This window comes from Zootoca vivipara, chromosome 11 (assembly GCF_963506605.1).
Source record: "Zootoca vivipara chromosome 11, rZooViv1.1, whole genome shotgun sequence".
Classification (NCBI taxonomy): Eukaryota; Metazoa; Chordata; class Lepidosauria; order Squamata; family Lacertidae; genus Zootoca; species Zootoca vivipara.
The window spans coordinates 678829-702068 of record NC_083286.1 but is presented as its reverse complement, the minus strand read 5'-3'; the positions used below and the strand labels follow the sequence as shown (position 1 = coordinate 702068).

The 23240-nt window shown below is 43.4% G+C and overlaps 1 protein-coding gene across 4 annotated transcripts in view; it reads left to right on the top strand.

Moving 5' to 3' along the window:
• The window catches only part of MAMDC2 (MAM domain containing 2), a 77620-nt gene that overhangs the window by 7184 nt on the left and 47196 nt on the right, over positions 1-23240 (top strand). For all 4 annotated transcript variants that reach the window (XM_060280041.1, XM_035099753.2, XM_035099751.2 and 1 more), the window contains 2 exons: positions 19697-19968; positions 21022-21106. In XM_060280041.1, coding sequence (XP_060136024.1) covers positions 19697-19968; positions 21022-21106 — 357 coding nt within the window. The remainder of the gene's footprint in view (positions 1-19696; positions 19969-21021; positions 21107-23240) is intronic.

Sequence of the window (23240 nt, the reverse complement as noted above, 5' to 3'; positions counted from 1 at the left end):
GAAGCAGGAGGAGCCACCACCGAGCGAGCACCTGGGCACAAATTTCCTCAGCCGCAACGCCCCTTCCGTGTGTGGGAAGAGGACGAGGAGGAGGGCGCCGCGTCCATGGTGGCAGGTCTCTTTGCCCGGGGAGGTGTGCTGAGCCTCTGGCCGCCGCCGCTTCGCCCCCTCACAGCACTGCCACCGCCACCACAGCTGAGCTCGGAGAGGAGGGAGAGGAGGAGGCTGTGTCGTGGAAGCGGCACTCCATGTAGTGCTGCAAGGCTGCTGCTCGCAACTCAAGCCGCTGCCTTGCAGGAGAGTCAGCCAGGGAGGGAGGCGGCAGGGGAGCCGCTTTGAAGGGAGCTGGCGGGACTCGCTGGGGCGCCCCCCAGAGGCTGGGCACCCTGGCGCAACGAGCGGCACCGGGGGGGCGGGTGGTAGGCTGGCCAGCGCCCCCTCCATTTTGGCGCCCTAGGCAACTGCCTAGTTCGCCTTAATGGACGCGCCGGCCCTGGCTCCCAGGCTGCTTCCTGGGAGCAGTGCAACCCCCCCCCCCCGAGTAGCCTGGGAGCGCAGGGCAAAGGTGTGCAGCCTGCCACTGGATATAAGGGGGAAGCTGCCAGCAAAGCAACTTGACTCCCCCCTTCATTTTGAGGGCTTTGGGGAGGCTTTGGAGCGGCGGGTAGCCGCGCTCCTGGGCTGCTTCCTGGGGGGGTGGGAGGCACACAACTTTGCCGACGGTGTAAGGTCCAGAATATAAGCCAATGCGGGTGGCGCTGTCGTCTAAACCACTGAGCCTCTTGGGCTTGCCGATCGGAAGGTTAGTGGTTCAAATCCCCACAACAGGGTGAGCTACCGTTGCTTGGTCCCTCCTCCTGCTAACCTAGCAGTTTGAAAGCACGTCAAGTGCAAGTAGATAAATAGGTATCCCTCTGGCAGGAAGGTAAACGGTGTTTCTGTGCACTGCTCTGGTTTTGCCAGAAGCAGCTTAGTCATGCTGGCCACATGACCCGGAAGCTGTACTCTGGCTCCCTCGGCCAGTAAAGCGAGATGAGCGCTGCAACCCCAGAGTCATTCACGACTGGACTTAACGGTCAGGGGTCCCTTTACCTTTACCTTTAACTTTTCATGTTTGGAATTTGGGGAGAAAAAGTGTGACTTATATTCGGGCCAATATGGTATCATTTGTGTTTCTATATAATGTTCACATGCAAATGCAGAGTGCCTTCTGCTTGCATAAGGGGAGAAATGGAGACACACCAGAGTAAGTGAATAAATAAATGACTGACAAACAAATATCTGTTTTGCCCATCAAACACATGCATTGCTAATTTAGCCAATGTCATGGGTGTTTGATGGAACTCTTTCCGGAACAGCGATGGGAGCCAATCATTGGTTAAGGATGTTCAAATACTGAATGAATGTAACAAGCCAAATTGTCCTATTATTCTTAAACTTGCACTGAATTGATCAGTAAAATTAGATGGGCAGATGGTATATTTTGTCCCGGTTTTAAAAACAGGACTGATCTTGTTCCATTTTCTTCTTTAGTCAGGAATATAATCTGAGATCTGCTGATTTGCCAGTTTGCTAGTGCTGGAGATAGTTAATGTATAGATGCTTCCAGATGAAAGGTTTGTCAAATGTCAGTTTTTCTTAATTGGTGCACCTGACTCTCAAAAGCCTCTTTGAAACCATGACAATCTTGGTGCTCATTGCAGCTAAAATGTAAGACTCTTTTCTTTGCCCTACATTGGGCAAAAGGTTTCCTGCATTGCAGAGGATTGGACTAAATGACCCTTGGGGTCCCTTCCAGCTCTGCAATTCTATGATTCTATGAATACTGCTTTAATTGTGTATTCAGTGTGTTTTTAAAAGTGATTTTGTGTTTGACTGTAACACAAGCTCTGGGAACTTCTCAACTAAAATAGCCTAAAATAAATGCCTAAACAAATAATACAACTTATTCATTTATTTTATTTTAACACATTTATATTCTGCTGAATATTTCAGAAATATTAAACCAGGGATTTATGAAACCAGCACAAATGGCACACTCCAAATGCAGGTGTAGTGCAGAATACTTGAGGGAACTTTTATATAGTGGTACCTCTACTTACGAATGTTTCTACTTACGAACGGAGCTCCGTCCGCCATCTTGGATGCGGTTTAGATAGGATTTTTTCTACTTACGAATTTTTAGATAGGGTTGCTTCGACTTAAGAATTTTTTCTCCCAATGCATTACTTTGGGATTCGACTTACAATTTTTTTCGACTTATGAATGTGCGTTCGGAACGTATTAAATTCGTAAGTAGAGGTACCACTGTATTTCTGATTAAAGGTTGAAATGTTAATTTACTCCATCTCTCTAGCCGAAAGAGAAAAAGAAGGGGCACAAATGGTCAGATCAAATTGCTGAAGATTCAGAACAGAAAAAGCTAAATTAGTTGTCACTCTCTGAGGATACCACAACATCTTGAGGTCAACTTTTTACAGCTAACATATGCCTGGATTTTGAGCTTCCTTGAAGGACTGCTTCAGATGTTTTCGTGTTCTTACGGCTCCTTCTTTCTCAGCTTCCATTTACATAAATTAATTCTTTAGCTCTCCTCCTGCTGCTTCTCTCTCTTCTCTGGACAGTCTTTATATCTCCTGTCACTCTGAAATCAGATTCACCTCTTTGTAACAATCTTCTGACATACTCTGTGTCTCTGACTGACCAACCTTCTGGCAGGGCTTTTTATTCACTTCACTCAGAACAACCCTACCCTCAGTCTCCTAAAGTATCTCTTGTCACCTCTGTTGTTTGGACCACAATATAATTACTTGAGAAAAAATGATCTACAGGAAGTTTTTTTTTTTTTTACAATTTCTCCACAAGTGCTATAGGCCACCCTATATTGCAGAAATCCATTCTGCTCGCTGGTTTCTGACAGGCATCTGGAGAACCACTGTGAGAATAGGATCATAGAATTGTAGAGTTGCAAACTACTTTTAATGCTTGAAATTCTTGCTTAGCATATTGGTATAATTATTCTGGAGTGCTGCTATTTGACATGTTTAGTTTTGCAAATTTAGCTCAGGGTGGCACTGATGAATAGCTTCTGGAGCAAAGCAATTGCCTTGACTGAGCCCAGCTGTTGCTTTATGCTGATGAATTTATAGATAAAAATCTGGATCCATTGGCCGGTAATAATAATAATAATAATAATAATAATAATAATAATAATAATAATACACACCCTTCTTAATTCTCAGCTCATCTGTGAGCTACTTATGCAGCCACACTGGTTTCCTGAGATGCCTCACACTTTTCTTTCATGTTGGAATTGTCTGCATTTGGGTCTTCGGCATTTGTCCTTTAAGGAACTCCCATCCATCTTGGACTCCATTCTCTTTGAGAATTTCTGACCATGGGATCACACCCAGTAGCTGCTTAAGCTTTTTGAAATTGGCCTTCTTAAAGTCCAGTGTGTCCACTTTCCCTTGCCTCTGTACCATGAAACCTAGGAGGACATGATTATTTCTTCTCAAGTTTCTGAGTATTTCCACTATGTTGATCAGTTTCTCCCTGTTGGTGAGAACCAGGTCCAAAATAGATGATCTCCTTGATGCTTTTTCCACCTTCTGGAAAATGAAATTGTCAGCAAGGCAATGGATTCAAATTCCACTTTGAATTTGAATCCAAGCTGTCAGATTAAAAGGAAGGGCAAGTATGTTTAACTCCTGTGCCAAGACATCCATTGATCCTGACAATTAACTCCTCGAGGAATTAAAGAACCTTTTAATGAGGGTGAAAGAGGAGAGCGCAAAATATGGTCTGACGCTGAGGTGGCGCAAGGGCTCCTTGTTAGCATCGCTGACCCCTCTTCCCTCCTGGCTGACCGTTTCCCCTTCCACCTCATTGGATGACTCACTGCTACCTTGGCTGGAAGAGATACTGCTAGAGAGGAGGGGCGGGGATCCCTGTAACCTGATCTGGCATCCCCCTCCTCCTGTGGAGCCTCAGAGAGCCCCCTGACATCCACCCCCTTCAAAGCTCCCCCGAGGCGAGCTGTCCGCTGGGTAAGAATAGAACGCCCCCAAAGTGCTCTTCCTCTTCGTCCATGGAGTCGTCAGCAGACAGAGGAAAAACTCTGAAGGATTCTTGGTCCTTGTTGGTGTCAGCAAACACTGCTTGCCATTCCCCTATGCCTTCTCCCTCTCCCTCCGAAAAGTCCTCTTCTTCTGCATCCGTGGGTGCAAACACCTCCACCCACCTGCATAATGGCTTGGGCTTATTGAGGAATAAGGCATGGAATTCTTCCACCAGATCGTACTCCTCTATTTTCTCAGCTGGCACCCAGGTATTGTCAGACTATGGGGCCCCCTCCCAAGCTACCAGGTATTCCAAAGCATCCTGGTGCCATTGGGAATCTTAAGATTTCCATCACCTTGTTGCAGAGTTCCCTCTCCTCCACCCTGGGCGGTGGGGGAATCTCCTGCTCCTCCCCTTGGAAACAGTGTCCCTCCTGGTAAGGAAACAACAGAGACCTATGAAATACCGGATGTATTCTCATGGACTCAGGTAGCTGCAGTTTGAAAGCTACCGGGTTGATTTGCTACAATACCTTAAAGGGACCCAGCCTTTTGGGTTCCAGCTTCCTGCATTTTCCCAGGGTAGGAAGACCCTGCGAAGACAGCCACACCATGTCCCCCACCCGGATCACCTCCCCGGGCCTCCTGTGTCTGTCCACCCCTCTTTTGTGTGCCTCCTTGGCTCTCTCCAGGTTTTCCTTGACCTGCCGGTGGATGGCCTCCATCTCCTCTGCCCGAAGTTCTGCTCCCGGCACACTCAGCTCTTCCTCCTCTCTCTCCGGAAAGGCCCTTGGGTTATGCCCATAGTTGGCCATAAAGGGCGTGGTTCCCGTGGACACGTGCACCGTGTTGTTGTAGGCAAACTCCGCAAGCTCCAGTTTGTCTACCCAATCACTTTATATCTGATTGACATAGCACCTTAGGTACTGCTGCAAAATGGCATTGGCCTTCTCCGCCTGGCCGTTGGTCTGTGGGTGTCTGGCCGTGGAAAAGCCCACCTCCACCTGCAACAAGCTCATGAGCTTACGCCAGAACCTCGAGGTAAACTGTCTTCTGCGATCAGAAATTACCCTTGATGGCATTCCATGTAGGCGAAAAATGTGCTCCACTAACAATTTGGCCGTTTCTTCTGCTGACACTGCACGTGCACACACCACAAAATGTGACATCTTGGTCAGCAGGTCCCCACGTCACCACCAGCACAGCTGTCTTACCCTTTGATGGTGGTAGATCTGTCATGAAGTCGATGGACACCACCTCCCATGGCTTACTCGGGGTGGGCAAAGGTTCTAATAACCCTGCTGGTGCTGCTCTCACCCCCTTGGCCCTTTGACAAGTGTCGCACTCCCTTACGTATTCCCTGACATCTTCCCTGATCTTGGGCCACCAGAAATGCCTCATGACTAGCTGTGTGGTCTTTTCCTGCCCAAAGTGCCCTGCTGTGGGGTTGTTGTGTAGCTGTTTGAGAATACATGCTCTTAAGGCCTCCCCTAGCACATACAATGTCCCCTTGTGAAAAAGCATGCCCCGTTTTCCCTCAAAACCTTCCTCCACCCCCTTGCCTTTTTCTCACAGGCTCATATAAGATCAGCATAAACAGTTGGGCCTGGGTGAGCATTTAAGGTCCCCAACCCTAATCTGCGGGTTACCATCTGATTAGATTTTACTCTAATTCTGATTTGATTCTATGATGCATTTTTATTGATAGTTTGATTTTATATTGATGTGTTATATAATTGATGTTAGCCACTCTGAGCCCGGTTTTGGCCAGGGAGGGCGGGATATAAATAAAATTGTTGTTGTTGTTGTTGTTGTTAGTTCTTGCATAGAAAGCAATTACTCGGCCCTTGTGGTGTTGGTTTTTCCTACCATGATAACCAACAATGAATTTCCTGGATAACATGCATAATTTGATGGCTTCCTCTTTGCTCTTTCTGCACCCAAAAGAAGGAGGTGGTTTTCACTGGCATGTGAACTTTTAAGGATAGTTCTGGTGTTCTTGTTGCATCTGTAGATTTTCTAATTGTTTTCTTAGACTCACATAATTAACTGTGGAGTTTTATTCTTATCAGCATATATTATATTGGCTCATAATAGCATATCCTAATAAACAAAAGCAGAATGAGAAAACTACAATACCTTTTTTCTTCTAATTTATTTTATTGTAAGTATTGTAAAGTGCTATATAACCAAGTTGTCATGGTGGCTCAGCTCACAACAGTGCAACTAGGGCTGATTCATTTTTATACTATGACATTTAAAACGGGCTTTCTTGGTGATAGTGCCCCTTTGGAAGTTTAGCTGGTGCTTGTGCTGTTATCCTCTTGTCAGCTGCTCAAAACTTACTGTATTGGTCCGAATATAAGCCACACCTTTAAAATTGGAGGGGGGGAGAGAAAAAACAAAAACCCCGAATATAGCACTGTTTGCCCTGTGCTCCTGGCTGCATACTGTAAGGTCGTGAATATAAGCTGCACTTTAACTTTTCATGGTTCGAATTTGAGGAAAAAGTGAGGATTATATTCAGGACAATACGGTAATTACCGTACTTTTCTGTGTATAACACGCCCCCTATTTTGGGGGACTGCAATTTCAGAAAATGGCCCAAAGTTGTTGAGCTTTTTTTGCCATTCCTCAGCAGCCCTTGATGCAGCAACCAATCACACTCCCATTTCCCACAGCCAATGCAAAGCAACCTTTGCCTCAGCCACACCCATGTATAAGACACCCCCACTTTTTAAACCTTTTTGAGTAAAAGAACCTAGTCTTATACACGGAAAAGTACGGTATTTCCCCAGACTTTTAAGTATTGTGATTTTATAGAACCATCTATAGCATTTTATCGGTTTTATGCATTTAATTGAATCAAGTATTGGTTCTGCTTCTCCCATGCATTATGCTTTTTTGTTTGTTTGTTTGTTTCCCCATAATACATTTATACACCACCATGGGATCAATGACGATGAAAAGTGGGATAAAATGTTTCTAAATAAATAAAATATAACTAAAACTAGGAGATTCCCAGTAGCATCAAAGCCCTTTCTTGTAAGTTGCCTATTTTGATGGCAGTAATAGTTGATGCAAAACCAAAAGTTAGAAGCTGAGCAATGAGTGCTGGATGTTGGGCCACATTTATTTCAGAACCAGGTTACAAAGGTAGAAAAATTATCTAGGTTGCTTTGTGAAGTCAGTGCCTGATGGACTTGATACAGCACATTGAAAGTATTCCTGCTGCTGCTAACCAGATGTTTGGAAACAATACTGTTACAAACATGAAATGATGATGATGAATATGCTTTCCCCTTCCCAGATCTTGTAATGTTCACATGAATGACCTTTTAGTTTAAAGTCATAGGGTTTAATTAGCAACTAAGCTGATCAAGTGGATGAAATACATTTGACTTGATTAATCATTTGGTTTTTAATAGATTAATCCATTATTTTTAAAAAATACTTTCATAGCACCAAGCCATCAGCAAATGTACCTAGAAAGATTCCCTATTTCCCCCTCTATCAGAGTAGCACCTTCCCCTTCCTCTAAATTTCTCAATAAGTCAAGATAGAAACTGAGCTGGTCTGCTGAACCCCAGCTGCCTTCTGTCCATCTCATTGATCAAATGGCTAAAGTAATAACTGTCAACTCGCATAGAAGACAATGTGACTATTGTCACATGGATTTGGACCCTTATTATTGCCTCCACAAGGTTATAATGGAGATGAGTAACACCTGGGTTAGTAAGCAACTCTGTACATTTAAAGTGCTGTGTTAATTATAAAATGGTACAAATGTTCTTTGTGGAAATTTTGGTTGCGTGAATTTTTCACTTAAACTGGTACACTTTAATATAAACCAGCTTAGTCTTATTTATTTTAATGCACTTAGGCTAGTTATATGAGTTATTTTAAGGTATGTGGATTGCAAATAACACATGTCAGGTCATAGTAATGTTAATGGGAGTTTAGGAAATTGTTCCTATATATATTTTGCAGGTTCATTATTTTTCTTAAGAGTGTATTTATGCAATTGAATGGAAACATCAGAGTACTTTTTAAAAATCAGTAACAGATTGTTCCCTAAATATAGCTACTTTAGTGCTTATTTTAAACTAAGTATTAAGTCAGGATTGTTATGATTCTAACTTCTATTTTAAAAAGGGTTTTTCACTACAGCTGTCTTATATGGTCATGAAGGCATGAAGAGGTCTTAGTACATGGTGGTAAAAATAACAGAAAATGAAGCATCATTGTCAAAACTTTCTTTTATTGCTATCCTCTTATTTATGTTTTTACACACCATCTGCTTTGGACAATGAACAGAATGTCTTCAAACATGTTGCCTCCCATAAACCTTGTCCATATCAATTCATGTGCCTCTGAATATCTGCCAAGGCATCCAGAGTTTCAAAACCAATGAATGGGCAGATGCATTCAAAAGACTCAGAAACGGCACATGCCAGCAGAAGCCCTGTGCAAGGACTTCCATTTGTACAATGGAGCTTCTCCCTTCCTTTCTTCCTTCCTTCCTTCCTTCCTTCCTTCCTTCCTTCCTTCCTTCCTTCCTCCCTCCCTCCCTCCCTCCCTCCCTTCCTCCCTGCATGCCTCTTGACTGGGCTAGTGGAACCCCCTCCATAGGCCTTTGACAAGGTGCCCCATGATATTCTTGTAAAGAAGCTGGTAAAATGTGGGCTAGACAATGCTACCATTCAGTGGATTTGTAGCTGGCTTACTGACCGAACCCAAAGGGTGCTCATCAATTGCTCCTCCTCATCCTGGAGAGTAGTGACTAGTGGGGTGCCACAGGGTTCTGTCTTGGGCCCAGTCTTGTTCAACATCTTTATCAATGACTTGGATGATGGGCTTGAGGGCATCCTGAGCAAGTTTGCAGATGACACCAAATTGGGAGGGGTGGCTAACACCCCAGAGGACAGGATCACACTTCAGAATGACCTTAACAGATTAGACAACTGGGCCAAAGCAAACAAGATGAATTTTAACAAGGAGAAATGTAAAGTACTACACTTGGGCAAAAAAAATGAAAGGCACAAATACAGGATGGGAGACACCTGGCTTGAGAGCAGTACATGTGAAAAGGATCTAGGAGTCTTGGTAGACCACAAACTTGACATGAGTCAGCAGTGTGATGCAGCAGCTAAAAAAGCCAATGCAATTCTGGGCTGCATCAATAGGAGTATAGCATCTAGATCAAGGGAAGTAATAGTACCACTGTATTCTGCTCTGGTCAGACCTCACCTGGAGTACTGTGTCCAGTTCTGGGCACCACAGTTCAAGAAGGATACTGACAAGCTGGAACGTGTCCAGAAGAGGGCAACCAAAATGGTCAAAGGCCTGGAAACGATGCCTTATGAGGAACGGCTTAGGGAGCTGGGTATGTTTAGCCTGGAGAAGAGAAGGTTAAGGGGTGATATGATAACCATGTTCAAATATATAAAAGGATGTCATATAAAGGAGGGAGAAAGGTTGTTTTCTGCTGCTCCAGAGAAGCGGACACGGAGCAACGGATTCAAACTACAAGAAAGAAAATTCCACCTAAACATTAGGAAGAACTTCCTGACAGTAAGAGCTGTTCGGCAGTGGAATTTGCTGCCAAGGAGTGTGGTGGAGTCTCCTTCTTTGGAGGTCTTTAAGCAGAGGCTCGACAGCCATCTGTCAGGAATGCTTTGATGGTGTTTCCTGCTTGGCAGGGGGTTGGACTGGATGGCCCTTGTGGTCTCTTCCAACTCTATCATTCTATGATTCTATATGATTCTATGATTCTAATAGTGTGCAGGGCCATTGTTCCATATGGGAAACAGAAAAGCTAGTCCTGGCAGAATGATTGAAAGAGCATGATGTTGAATTCCTCCTAAATAACATCTGCAAAGAAACAAAACAACACAAAACGAAACAAAAAGCCTGGTAGGATAACATACAATACCCTGGCATGCAATTGGATGACAATGACATCCTCTGCACACTCAATAAAAAGTGGAAATAAAAAAAATTATCCAGTAGCATCTTATAGACCAAGTAAGTTTGTTCTGGTATAAGCTTTCGTGTGCATGCACGCTTCTTCAGATACATGAAAGCTTATACCAGAACAAAAACAGTTGGTCTATAAGGTGCTACTGGACAATTTTTTTATTTTGACTATGTCAGACCAACACGGCTACCTACCTGAATACAAAAAGTGGGTGAGCAAAGGCTGAGATGGTAACAACATAGCATGGCATTGAAAGGTGCATGCAGATGTAGGCCTGTTTTTAAGCTGCAGTCCTGTGTTTAAAGATATTGTTATGCTTTAATTCAGCATGGCATTAAAAAAAAAGCTAAAACAAAATGCATCAATTCTGCAAATATTTACCTGAATTCAAAACTCAAGCTGTACTTAGGACTCTGTGTACTGTCCAGGGAAGAATCTGTTTAAATTTTTCATTGAGAATAGAGGATTGTTATTTTCCCCCTGAGTCATCAGTAATCTTCTCTTTAGTTTTTTGAATGCTTGATATGGATTAAACATCCCACACTGTGGCCACAAAATCAGGAATTTACTGCACTGAGCATATATTTCTCCCAGATTCTTGTCATGAACTTTCCAAGGACAGCTACAACCAGAAAAGAGAATCTGACTGGCAGCCAGAGGCACAAAATCTTATACAGTGGTACCTTGCAAGACGAATGCCCTGCAAGACAAATTTTTCGCAAGACGAATGCGTCTTGCGATCTGATGGTGACTCGCAAGACAAATTCATTTTGTGAACAATTTGTCTTGCGAATCCCGGTTTCCAATAGGAATGCATTGAAATTTAATTAATGCGTTCCTATGGGCAAAAAATTTTTTTCAGTGCATTCCTATGGGAAACCGCGATTCGCAAGACGAATTTTTCGCAAAACAAATTGACTCGCGGAACGAATTAAATTAGTCTTGCAAGGCACCACTGTAATTACTTTTTTTCTTTTCTTTACATTGTAACGTAGTAGAAGCAAAATTCCAAGTATAGTTGAAACTTGGCCAATATGTTTCTATTCTATTCTATTCTATTCTATTCTATTCTATTCTATTCTATTCTATTCTATTCTATTCTATTCTATTCTATTCTATTCTATTCTGGAAAATCCAAGTAGCCATCCAGTAATTCACAAGCTTGGAAATTAACTTCAATGAACTGTTGTAAGGTTCAGCAACAGTGGAATTTCTGTGCAATGGAAGAAGGAATATTTCTACAGATTTTCAATATATGTTATTGCCTGTAGTGCCCCTCCCCCCAAAAAGATCACTTATATTACATGGTTCGCATTCTATTTGGTACAAATACTTGCAGATAATACATTTTGTAAAAATGATAAATTAAAGATCAATTGGCTTAAACAAGGGATGGGGAACCTGCAGCTCTCCAGATGTTGTTGGTTAGGTGCCTTGGAGTTGCATTTGACCTCTATAGAAGCAAGTTTCCTAGCAAATACTAAAAATTAAAGGATTTCATTTGTTTTTAGAAAATCATAATATTTTCTATGCTTCATATAAAAACCTTTGGGTTAGATCTGGGACCACTTGTTTCAGTTAGAACTTGGGTAAATATCCACTGCACAATTAGTCATGAAAATCTTTGTTGGAAATAGGCCCAATAAAAAACTTGTGTACAAGTAATATATTATTACAAATATAAAAAGATTAAATATATAGTTTAAGTTAATGCTATTAGATATTAGAAATATAAGGTATTGTGTAGTCAAACTAGGTTTGACTCTGAGTAGACCCACTGAAAATTAATGAACATGACTGTCTGTTCCATTAATTTCAATAGGTCTACTCTGAGTAAGAGTTACTTGAATATCACCCATTACTACTACTGGTAGATGGTAGAAGTTCTATTCAAAGAAGAAGAAGAGTTTGGATTTGATATCCCGCTTTATCACTACCCGAAGGAGTCTCAAAGCGGCTAACATTCTCCTTTCCCTTCCTCCCCCACAACAAACACTCTGTGAGGTGAGTGGGGCTGAGAGACTTCAAAGAAGTGTGACTAGCCCAAGGTCACCCAGCAACTGCATGTGGAGGAGCGGAGACTCGAACCCGGTTCACCAGATTACGAGTCTACCGCTCTTAACCACTAAACCACACTGGCTCTTACAGATCTTACAGATACCAGCTGTAAAGGTAAAGATAAAGGGACCCCTGACAGTTAAGTCCAGTCGCGAACGGCTTTGGCGTTGCGGCGCTCATCTCGTTTTACAGGCCAAGGGAGCCGGCATTTGTCCGCTCTGCAGACAGTTTTTCTGGGTCATGTGGCCAGCATGACTAAGCCGCTTCTGCCACAAGGGAACACTGAAACCAGAGCAGCGCACAGAAACGCCATTTACCTTCCCACCGGAGCAATACCTATTAATCTATGTTCTAATTCCCCACCCACCATTCAGCTGCTGCTGAAAGGATATTTTATTTTCCGCTTTATTCAATAAGCAGAAAAATACTGTCATCTTCCACAAAGTAGATAGAGGATGCAACTTTAATGCATTAAATGGACTTATTAAGTGCTAGTAAGTTTCTCACTGGGGCAAGAGGGTTTGAGCATGTAATGCCAATCCTGGCCTGTCTTCACTGGCTGCCAATTAGTTCCTGAGCCCACATCAAAGACCTATAAAGCCTTAAATGGCTCAGGACTGCAGTACCTCAAGGATGTCTCTCCCCATGTGAACCTACCGGACCCTGCAATCATCCAGGGCCCTTCTTCATGTGCCTCCTCTGCGAAAGGTCTGGAGGACAGCAACATGAGAACGGGCCATTTCTGCGGTGTCTCCCCCTAGTGGAATGCTCTCTGCCTTTGTTACATATATTTAGGTGCCAGGCTTTTGGCTAATGAAGCAATCTATGGCCTTTATACTGGGCAGGAAGTATTGTTTTTGTTTGTTACTTTTTATGTATTTTTGTGTTTTTATATTGTAAACTGCCCTGTGATCATCGACTGAAGGGCACTATATAAATTTAATAAATAGCGGGAACAGCATTAATAGCATCTTTAGTGAATCTAACCAAATGACTGGGGGGGGGAGTTTAGTAGTAGTCTAGTTAAAACTTTTTTAAAAATAATTGACAACTTATTCTCGGCTGCATCCAGTAATTTACAGGTAGGTAGCTGTGTTGGTCTGACGTAGTCGAAACAAACAAACAAACAAAATCCTTCCAGTAGCACCTTAGAGACCAACTAAGTTTGTCATAGGTATGAGCTTTCGTGTGCATGCGAAAGATGTGTGCATCTGAAGAAGTGTGCATGCACACAAAAGCTCATACCTGACAAACTTAGTTGGTCTCTATGGTGCTACAGGAAGGAATACCCCCCTCCCCATAATTTAAGTACACTTAAATACACTTAAACCAGTACATCTTATTTTAGCCTGGGACAAGTGTTTATTAAAAGCAGAGTGTTCAAATGCATGAAGTCATGGTGCATAATTGTATGCAGAACTGGCAATCCAGACTGCATATGAAGATGTCTGGCAGCTGCTTCTCATGCAACATTTTCCATCTACAGTGATCACAAGAATGCTAGTTGTATCAGTGTTTAAGTAGTGTGTACTCCACATGATGAAAAGGGCTCATGTGTAGCTGAGAGGAGAAATGGGCAGCTGCTTGCATATAAAGAAATCAGATTGGTGAGAGAACCCTATTAATTTCAAAGCTGGTTTCGGCAACAAACCTTTCTCCCCACCCTCCTTCCATCCCTCTGCTTTTTAATATGTTAACTGCAATGCTTTTGGCTTAAGAATACAGCTTCTACTTTCAGACAGCAAGAAAACATGTCTGTGGTTATAGGAAAGCATGTCTGTGGTTATAGTTCCAACTGTCTACACCAGTAGGAGTTTGCAGGCTATCTCAGTTTTTCCCAAATGACGCCCAATAAATTAAAAACAGAGTTCCATTTCCCCCCTTTATATTGTTCATTGAACTCTCGTTTTTTACTTTATTTTCTTTAATCAAAATCCATCACAGTGCTGATAAAATATGTTTCACCATACCCAAGAATTTTGCTTTTGTTATTATTATCAGTTCTGTTGTATGGTATGATTTGGTAATGAACATGTTCATTTTGTTGAATCTTTTTTGTTAGCATCCAAATCTTTATGATGTTCCATGAAAACTTGAGTATTGGATTTTGAAAACACCAAGGTTAGCTTAAAAAAAAGAATGTGTGTCATACGTGTTCTATTGTGTGTGTGCGTTTTTAAAAAAGCAACAGCAGTGTGACCTAATAGTTTTGAAATAGGTGCTTTGTCCACCTTCAAGGTATTACCATATTTTTCCATCTATAAGACACCCCCATATATAAGACACCCCCTATTTTTGGGGCTCTGATTTAAGAAAATGGGGAAAGATCCATGTGTAAGACGCCCCCAAATTTTGGACATTATTTTTAAGGGGGAAAAGCTAGTCGTATACACTGAAAAATATGGTAATTACAAAGCTGGCTCATTTTACTTAACCATTGTTTGTTGTAAACAATAGTTACCCCATTTGTGCATAATGAATAATCATTAGATCAGAATTCAAAATGACATTAACAGATTAGAGAACTGGCCCCAAGCTAACAAAATGAATTTCAGTAGGAACAAATGTAAGGTTCTGCACTTGGGCAGGAAGAACCAGATGCACAAGTATAAGATGGGGGACACCTGGCTTACTAGCAGTACATGTGAAAAGGCTCTAGGGGTCTTGGTGGACCACAAGTTTTTAATGAGTCAGCAGTGTGATGCAGCAGCAAAAAAAGCTAATGCTATTCTAGGCTGCATCAACAGAAGTCTAGCATTCAGATTAAAGGAAGTAATAGTCCCACTCTATTCTGCCTTGGGCTGGCCACAACTGGAATACAGTGGACGCAAAGTGTGATTTAGTGTTTCTGCGCATGCACGAGCGCTGAAACCCGGAAAAGACGCAACCTGAAGCGTCTGTAACCCGAGGTATGACTGTACTGTTTCTAGTTCTGGGCACCACAATTTAAGAAGAATGTTGACAAGCTGGAATGTGTGCAGAGGAGGGTGACCAAGAGGATCAAGGGTCTGGAAATCAAGCCTAATAAAGGAATGGTGGAAGAAGCTGGGTATGCTTAGCCTGGAAAAGAGGAGACATGATAGCTGTCTTCCACTATCTCAAAGGCAAGAAATGAGGTTCTGACTAAACAGGAGAAATTTTCTGACAGAGGAACAAACTCCCTCAAGGGGTTGCGAATTCTCCTTCCTTGGAGGTTTTTAAGGTGTGGCTGTTTCCGTTGTGTGGTCTGGCCTGTGCCTCAATGCAAATGGCGTCCTGGCGTGTTTGTGCCAGTTATCCCCACCCCCACATATGTAAATTATTTGGGTTTTTCCCCAGCTTCCTCAGCCCTCTGAGGTGAGGGCCAAAAAGCAGTGGGGTTTACCTGGTTTTTAAGCCACAGGTGTGGCATGTGGCCAATCTATGTTGATAGGGACACTGTGCCACCCACATGTGACGCTGTGGCCAAATTTGATCACAATCGGGCAAGCGGTTTCGGAGAAAGGTGGGCTTTAACAAACGGGCACCTTCTACACACACACACACACACACACACATATACACACACACACACACACACACACACACAGTATATAGATTACAGGAATGGTTATACCTATATATATATATATATATATATATATATATATATATATATATATATATGTTTGTGTGTGTGTGTGTGTGTGTGTGTGTGTTATGTATGCAACAACAGCTGCCTGGATATTGCTAGACCAACACTGGAAAGAAGAAGTCTCCACTAAGGAAGATTGGCAAATTAAGTTAATGGAGTGTGCTGAAATGGCTAAATTACCGTAACTGGGAAACCAAGATGATAACAAATATAAAAAAAGAATGGGAAATGTTTATTGCATATTTACAAAAGCAATGTATGCAAGTTAATACTTTAGCAGGATTTTTTTTAAAAAAAACCACTTGTAATATTATAGACAATGTACAAAAATTGGAAGTAATCAGAGATAAAGATTTTATTGATATGTGTCAATGAAAATATTATAAAGGAACCAAGGGAGGGGGTGGAGGGAATTCAGGGGATTCAAGTAATCCCATACTGTGGATTCAAAATGGATTGTATATATAGTTGTTTTAAATGTTTTATTTTATGCTTTTTTCTGTCTAAAAAGTAATATTTTGTGAAAATTAATAAAATAAATAAATTAATAGGGACCCAGGTGGCGCTGTGGGTTAAACTACAGAGTCTAGGGCTTGCTGATCAGAAGGTCGGCGGTTCGAATCCCTGTGACGGGGTGAGCTCCCGTTGCTTGGTCCCAGCTCCTGCCCACCTAGCAGTTCGAAAGCACGTCAAAATGCAAGTAGATAAATAGGAACCGCTACAGCGGGAAGGTAAACGGTGTTTCCATGTGCTGCTCTGGTTTGCCAGAAGCGGCTCTGTCATGCTGGCCACATGACCTGGAAGCTATACGCCGGCTCCCTCGGCCAATAATGTGAGATGAGCGCGCAACCCCAGAGTCGGTCATGACTGGACCTAATGGTCAGGGGTCCCTTTACCTTTACCTTTACCTTTACTAAAAATGTTATACAAAGAGAGAGAGAAGAAAGTACTGATGGGGCGATGGATGATGGTGATGGAGTCAGGGTCAGTGCACAAGAACCACCACAGCAGGACCCAGAGCCAGAGAGAGATCGACATAAGCAGTGGTTGTGCTGTTAGTTTAACAACATTTAGCAAATCCACTTAACTCTGTGATGCACAATAATTACTTAGCTTTTATAGCTCTCCACTTTTATTTCCCAGTCTTTAGGTTAATAAATATGAAAGAGTAAAGGGAATTGCATGCAGTGACAAAATTGCTTTACAGAGCTAACATAACTGTAGTGCAGAGACTTCATCTGCATTTCCAGCTTGCCAGATAGATGATATAGCTTGGTTCGGATTAAATGACACATTCATAGAATCATAGAGTTGGAAGAGACCACTTCCAATTCAATTGAGAACAAACACATTCTTGCTGTATTTTGAGAAGGGGAACAATAAAATCTATAGTGGCATTGACATTTAGATAGGAGACCCCAGAGCATAGCTGCCAAGTTCTCCCCCTTTTTTTAAAGGGAAAGTCCCATATGCTGAATAGGCTTCCTCATGAGAAAAGGGAAAACTTGGCAGCTATGCCCCAGAGGACACAATTTTAAACAAATGGCTGTTTGAGGCAGAGAAAATGCTATGCTGCTTGGAATGAACAAGCCATTTACTGTAAACCCTGAGGGCGCCACTTAAGATATAATTCTGACTGTGGTGCTGTTGTGAATGTACCAAAAATGTAAAATGTCATGGTTTGCATCTACAGAAAAGCTTTCTCATATGTTTAAAGCCAAAATAGGACCAATTCTAACCTACAATTGTAGTATGGATTTGGAAGTATATGCTACTTTGATAATAATATGTTGATCTTGGGTAAAAGCAAGATTATTTTTGGAATACTTTGTTTTAATTTGAATGTTAACTGATTACTGCAAGCAGAAATCAATCAGAATGACCTTTTAAAATTCTATTTAGGAATTAAAATACAGTATCTATTGGCATTTGTTTTTAACTTTTAGGCCTTAACCAGATTTCATACTCTTCACTTCACTCTCAGTAAATGAAATTCAATTGATTTAAATGGAGATTATATATCTAAGTCATCAACTTCCTTGGAAGTGTGTTTAATAAAGCTATGGGAATAGAATCCTAGAGTTGGAAGAGACCACAAGGGCCATCCAGTCCAACCCCCTGCCAAGCAGGAAACACCATCAAAGCATTCTTGACAGATGCCTGTCAAGCCTCTGCTTAAAGACCTCCAAAGAAGGAGACTCCACCACTGTTATGTCGTGAGTGTGATTTCAGCTCTTCGTGAAGTCAGCTCAGAATAGTGATTCAGCATACTAGCAAGGAACTGCTAGGAGTCAAGTATAACAAGAACAGTCTTCTTTATTGCAGTAGGAATCTTGACTGACTGGAGGGAAAGGGTGAGCTCCTTTGATACTCTCAGGAGCAGGGGTTGGAGAAAGGATACATTTAGATTTTGGCGGGAACCTATCAGAGTGAGGATCCAAATTGTGCTAACAAGTTAACCAATAGCAACTGTCACCGCACCCATTTGAATCGCCCTGGAGCGGGAAAGGTAGTTACAGGACTAGCAGAGAAACTCATGTACACAAATTAAACCAATACATAACAACCACACTCCTTGGCAGGGCAGTCTCGAGCAGGTTGGCCGCCCTGGTGCTGAGGGGTAGGGATCGCTCCGGCGCCCCCGCCCTCGCGGGGCGCAGTATGGCTTTGCCGCGCAGAGCCCTGCCTACCGGCCCAGCGCCCTGGCACCCCGCGCCACCGGGACTCTACCTAAAGCCGGCCCTGCTCATTGGCAGCAAGTTCCACTGTCTAACAGCTCCTACTGTCAGGAAGTTCTTCCTAATGTTTAGGTGGATTCTTCTTTCTTGTAGCTTGAATCCATTGCTCCGTGTCTGCTTCTCTGGAGCAGCAGAAAACAATAAAGACTGATTGAAGTGTTTCAGTCCTTAAGTGGAGGCTGCAACTGAAAAAGGTTTCTGTGTAATGGCGCAACCACAGGATTGAGCCCAAAACATGGTTTGTAGTAACACTGGGGGATATTTCCCTCCACCAGCCCATCTGTGTGGAAAGTTGCCGTCAAGTCCGTCAAGCTGCACTTTCAGATGTATTTTAAGACTGATCAAACTGAAATCTAGGGATTAGAATGATTGTCTTGATTCCTGGATGCTTTGTTTTACTTTGGTTCTCTTCTTTAGGCCTGGAGGGAAGCTCTCAAACTTAACTGCTAGCTGGCAATTGTCCTGAGAGAGCCCTTTGGCAGCAAAAGACAGAGCATGCTGTTCTTTGGTATAGGACGTCCGCTCTCCACAGTGACTCAGTGCCCCAGTTGTGTTGGAAAGAGAGCACATTGTGTGAAGAAATCATTCTAGATTTATAGTTTTATCTATGACATGATCCCAGCCTCCCTTTCGTATTGGGCTGCTTCAGCTGTTACTCATGCAGTGCAATCTTGGGCATACGGTATTTGCTGACAATGAAGTTCTAGTAAACTCAGTGGAGCTCACAGCTTTGAAGCATGCTTAGTGTAGTCATAAACATGTACATGTTTCCCTAGACTGTTTATAAATGTTCAAAAATCACTGGGGAATTAATAATAATAATAATAATAATAATGATTTATACCCCGCCCATTTGGCTGGGTTTTTCCCAACACTCTGGGTGGCTTCCAACACATAAAAACATAGTAAAATATCAAACATTAAATACTTCCCTATACAGGGCTGCCTTCAAATGTCTTCTAAAAATTGTATAGTTATCTCCTTGACATCTGATGGGAGGGCATTTCACAGGGAGGGTGCCACTGCCGAGAAGCCCCTTTGCCGGGTTCCCTGTAACTTCACTTCTTGCAGTCAAAGAACTGCAGGAGGTCTTCAGAACAGGACCTCGAACACATATTTGTGTTCTATGCTGAGTGATACTTTTATTCAACTTTAGTGTTTATGGTGAATTCAGCGTGTTTTGTAATTTAATGGATGTCACACATAGTTTTTCTGTTACAATTGAATTTTGTTTCTGCATTTCTAGGTCATTATATTTCTGTGGACACCTCACAGGGAACAAATGGTGACGCAGCTGTACTCCTCAGTCCTGACCTATATACCGAAGAGTGGAGCTGTATTAGACTGATATATCAGATTGCAACATCTTCAGAGTTACCAGTAGATCCTACTGCCTTAAACCTGTACCTAAGGGTGGAAGGTGAAAGTTTTGACCATTTGCTTTGGACAACCACTGAGCGCTCGGAGAGCTGGCTCATAGCTAGCCTAGATATACGAAACAGTACAGACAAATACAAAGTAAGTATAACATTTGTATGCTTGAATATAGTCTACATGCAGATACATTGAACAGATATGGACATGGGGAGGCATCCGATTGGCAGGCTGTGCCCTCAATGCAGGCAATAGAGCTGTGGGGATTTCCTACAGAGGTTGTAGTTGAATGTGTGAGGGGAGAGGCAAATGCTACCCTGTCTCTCTTGTGCATTCATTGTATCCCAATCAACACCTGAAAAGAGCTACAGTAATTGTGTTGTTGTTGTTGTTACTATTTTATATTTTCTGAGCAAGACAACTGTTGCAGGAGCTACCAAGGTAATCATAATGGAAAAAGCAAAGCTTTTTTGTTGGAATACAAGCAGGATACTTTCCCATTTTGACCTTTGACCAGCGGCAGAGCGTCTGCTACTGCTACCCAGGGGTGGGCATGCAGGGCACGGAGCTCGCTCGCTCTGCTTCTGGGTCAAGCCTGACCTGGGAGTGGAGCTGTGGGCAGGAGCAAGAAAGCTGCCTCGGCAGCATCCTTGCCACCGACTCTGGTGAGGCAGACTGTTGTAGGGATGCCTGGTTGTGCCTCCTCAAAAAAAAATTCCCAGGGCCACAGTTCCGTCACCCCCCCCCCACACTACGCCACTGTGACTGACTTCATTTATATGCAAAATGGGGTTGTGAAAATGCAGATTTTCAATGTTTATTTTGTCAAAATCAAATCTTAAATTAAATAGGGCTATGTGTGGTATGTCAGTTTGTGAAATCATGGTGAAATCATGAGCAATGATTTCTCTTTTTCATATACATGTAATCTCTGAACAGACATTCTGAAGGTGTACTAGCTGAAGGTATTAGGCAGTGCCCTTTGTTAATAATAATTAATAATAATTTTATTACTTATACTCCACCCATCTGGTTGGGTTTCCCTAGCCACTCTGGCCTGTTCTTCAATAGAGTCTTGCAAGGAGGAGAGTCATTGTAGAGTCTAACACAAAACTGAGATCCGTCCTGCTTCCTTAATTTTAATAAATGTTGTGGAAAATATTAGCACTAACTTCCCGTTTTTGTCTTATTTTGTAGATTGTTCTAGAAGGCATATTGGGAAGAGAGATTTTTGCCAGCATAGCAATTTTTGAAATTAAGATAACTACTGGCTACTGTATAGGTAGGTGAGTCTTGTAATAATTGGCTCTAGTTAAAAAGAAAATTTGGTGTTTAACTGTGAAACTGGGAACATTAACTCATATTGGTATAACATTAACATATTCCTTAAGATTGTTTTAGTAGCAATTTATTATTATTTTTAAAAATCCAGAACGAAGTCAAGGTATTGTAACTAACATTTTATTTACAGTGGTACCTCTACTTATGAATGACTCTACTTACAATTTTTTCTACTTACAAAGCGAAAAAAATAGTAAAAAATGGTGGTGCGCTTACGAACTTTTCAACATCCGAACGGCCTCGCTGCCCTGTGCTCGCCGCCGGATCGAGCCTTCGCCGCTGCTGCTGCGAGGCTGGCCTGCTGGCCTCGTGGGATCGAGCTCTTGCCGCCGCCGCTGCCGCTGCAAGGCCAACCTTCTGCCAGCTTCGTGGGACTGGGGCCTCGCCACTGCCGCCGCTGCTGCTGCGAGGCCACCTCTCCTGTCCTCAGCTTCTCTGCTCGGAGCGCAGCCAGAGCCGCCATGCAGAGGAAACGCCCTCCGCCCCTTGCCATCCCTCCAGCCTAGGCGCCCACCCGGTGTTGGGAGAGGCTCCGCATCGCCGCCGCCTGCACCATGTCCGCGCGAGCCCAAGTCCCACACGGCCGGCCATGGGTGCCCTGGCTCGGCCTCCGACGTCAACTCCGACGTTGCCAGGACTGCAACTCCTTGCATGGCGGCTCCAGCTGCGCTCCGAGCGGAGAACCGAGGACAGGAGAGGCGGTCTCGCAGCAGCAGCGGTGAGGGCTCGATCCCGCGAGGCCGGCAGAAGGCCGGTCTCGCAGCGGTGGCAGTGGCGAGGCCCTGATCCTGCGAGGCCGGCAGAAGGATGGCCTCACAGCAGCGGCGGCGAGGGCCCGATCCAGCGGCGGTGAGTGCAGGGCAGCGAGGGAGGTGAGGCTCCGGAACAAATTAATCCGTTCCCAATGCATTCGTATGGGAAACCGTGTTTCGACTTACAAATGTTTCTACATACGGATGTGCATCCGGAACGGATTAAATTCGTAAGTAGAGGTTCCACTGTATCTTAAACTAAACAGCTTAATTACTCTCATCTGTCTAGAGAATGTTGCACCAGTGCAAAGTTGCTACAGCAAAATATCTAGGATGTAACAATTACTGCAGAGCAACTTCATTGTGTTGTCATGCAACAAATGAGAATGCAAAAGATTTATGGCAGTGGCAAAAAACTTAATAGAGAGACACAAAATAATTTGCACATGTCTCTAGTTGCTTGTGTGGTCAGGTGATGTCAGGGGGACTCCCTACAGGGACCCTCCCCCCGTTATCCTGACCAGCACTTCACTCAGTGACAGCACGAGCAGCAAGTCAGGAGGAGGGAATGAGGAATGGAGCAGAATGGAGAGAGAGCTCAGTGAGGCGTCTGAGCCCTGGCAACGCTATGGGGAACGCAGCATGCAGGAGGGGCTCAGAGACGTGTCAGAGCCTTGGCCCCGTTCTGGTCGAGGGTCAGCGGATGAGGGGCTCAGCGAGACGTCAAAGCCCCAGCCAGCAAGAGGGGAGACCTCTCCTTCCGGCGCCCGAATTGAGGCGCGCGCCCACACGTAGGGCTACGGGGCGGCGTTTTGGGGTACCCAGGCTTTTATGCTGGCCGAAAAGCAGACGGAAGCCATTGCCGGTTTCTGAATCGGACTAGGCGGTCATGTTTTCTGCTATCTCTGCACTGTAAATAGTATGCACAATAACGGACTGGAGCATCTTTACTCGAGAGTAGCCGCAACAACCCCCTGACAGGTGATATCATTGGTTTGTGTGGGTACTGAACTGCAACAGAACAGAGTGGGTGCTCCTTATCAGTGGTCAGTTTTATCACAAATTTATCAATTGAGATAAGCCATCAAGTTTGGAGGCACTGATCTGATTTACTAGAATAGCAGATTTGGAGATGAGTTTTACTTTTGCCATTCTGTCTCGTTCAGAATCTTGAACCATGGGCAGAACTTGTCTGAGGCTCTTGAATAAAGTTATAAACTCAAAGTAAACAGCAGCTGTTTCCTGGTGGGGGCCCCTGGCCAGCTTAGCCCTCTGAGGCCTGGAGCAAGTGTACCCGACTATCTTTCCGTCCCCTGCTGACAT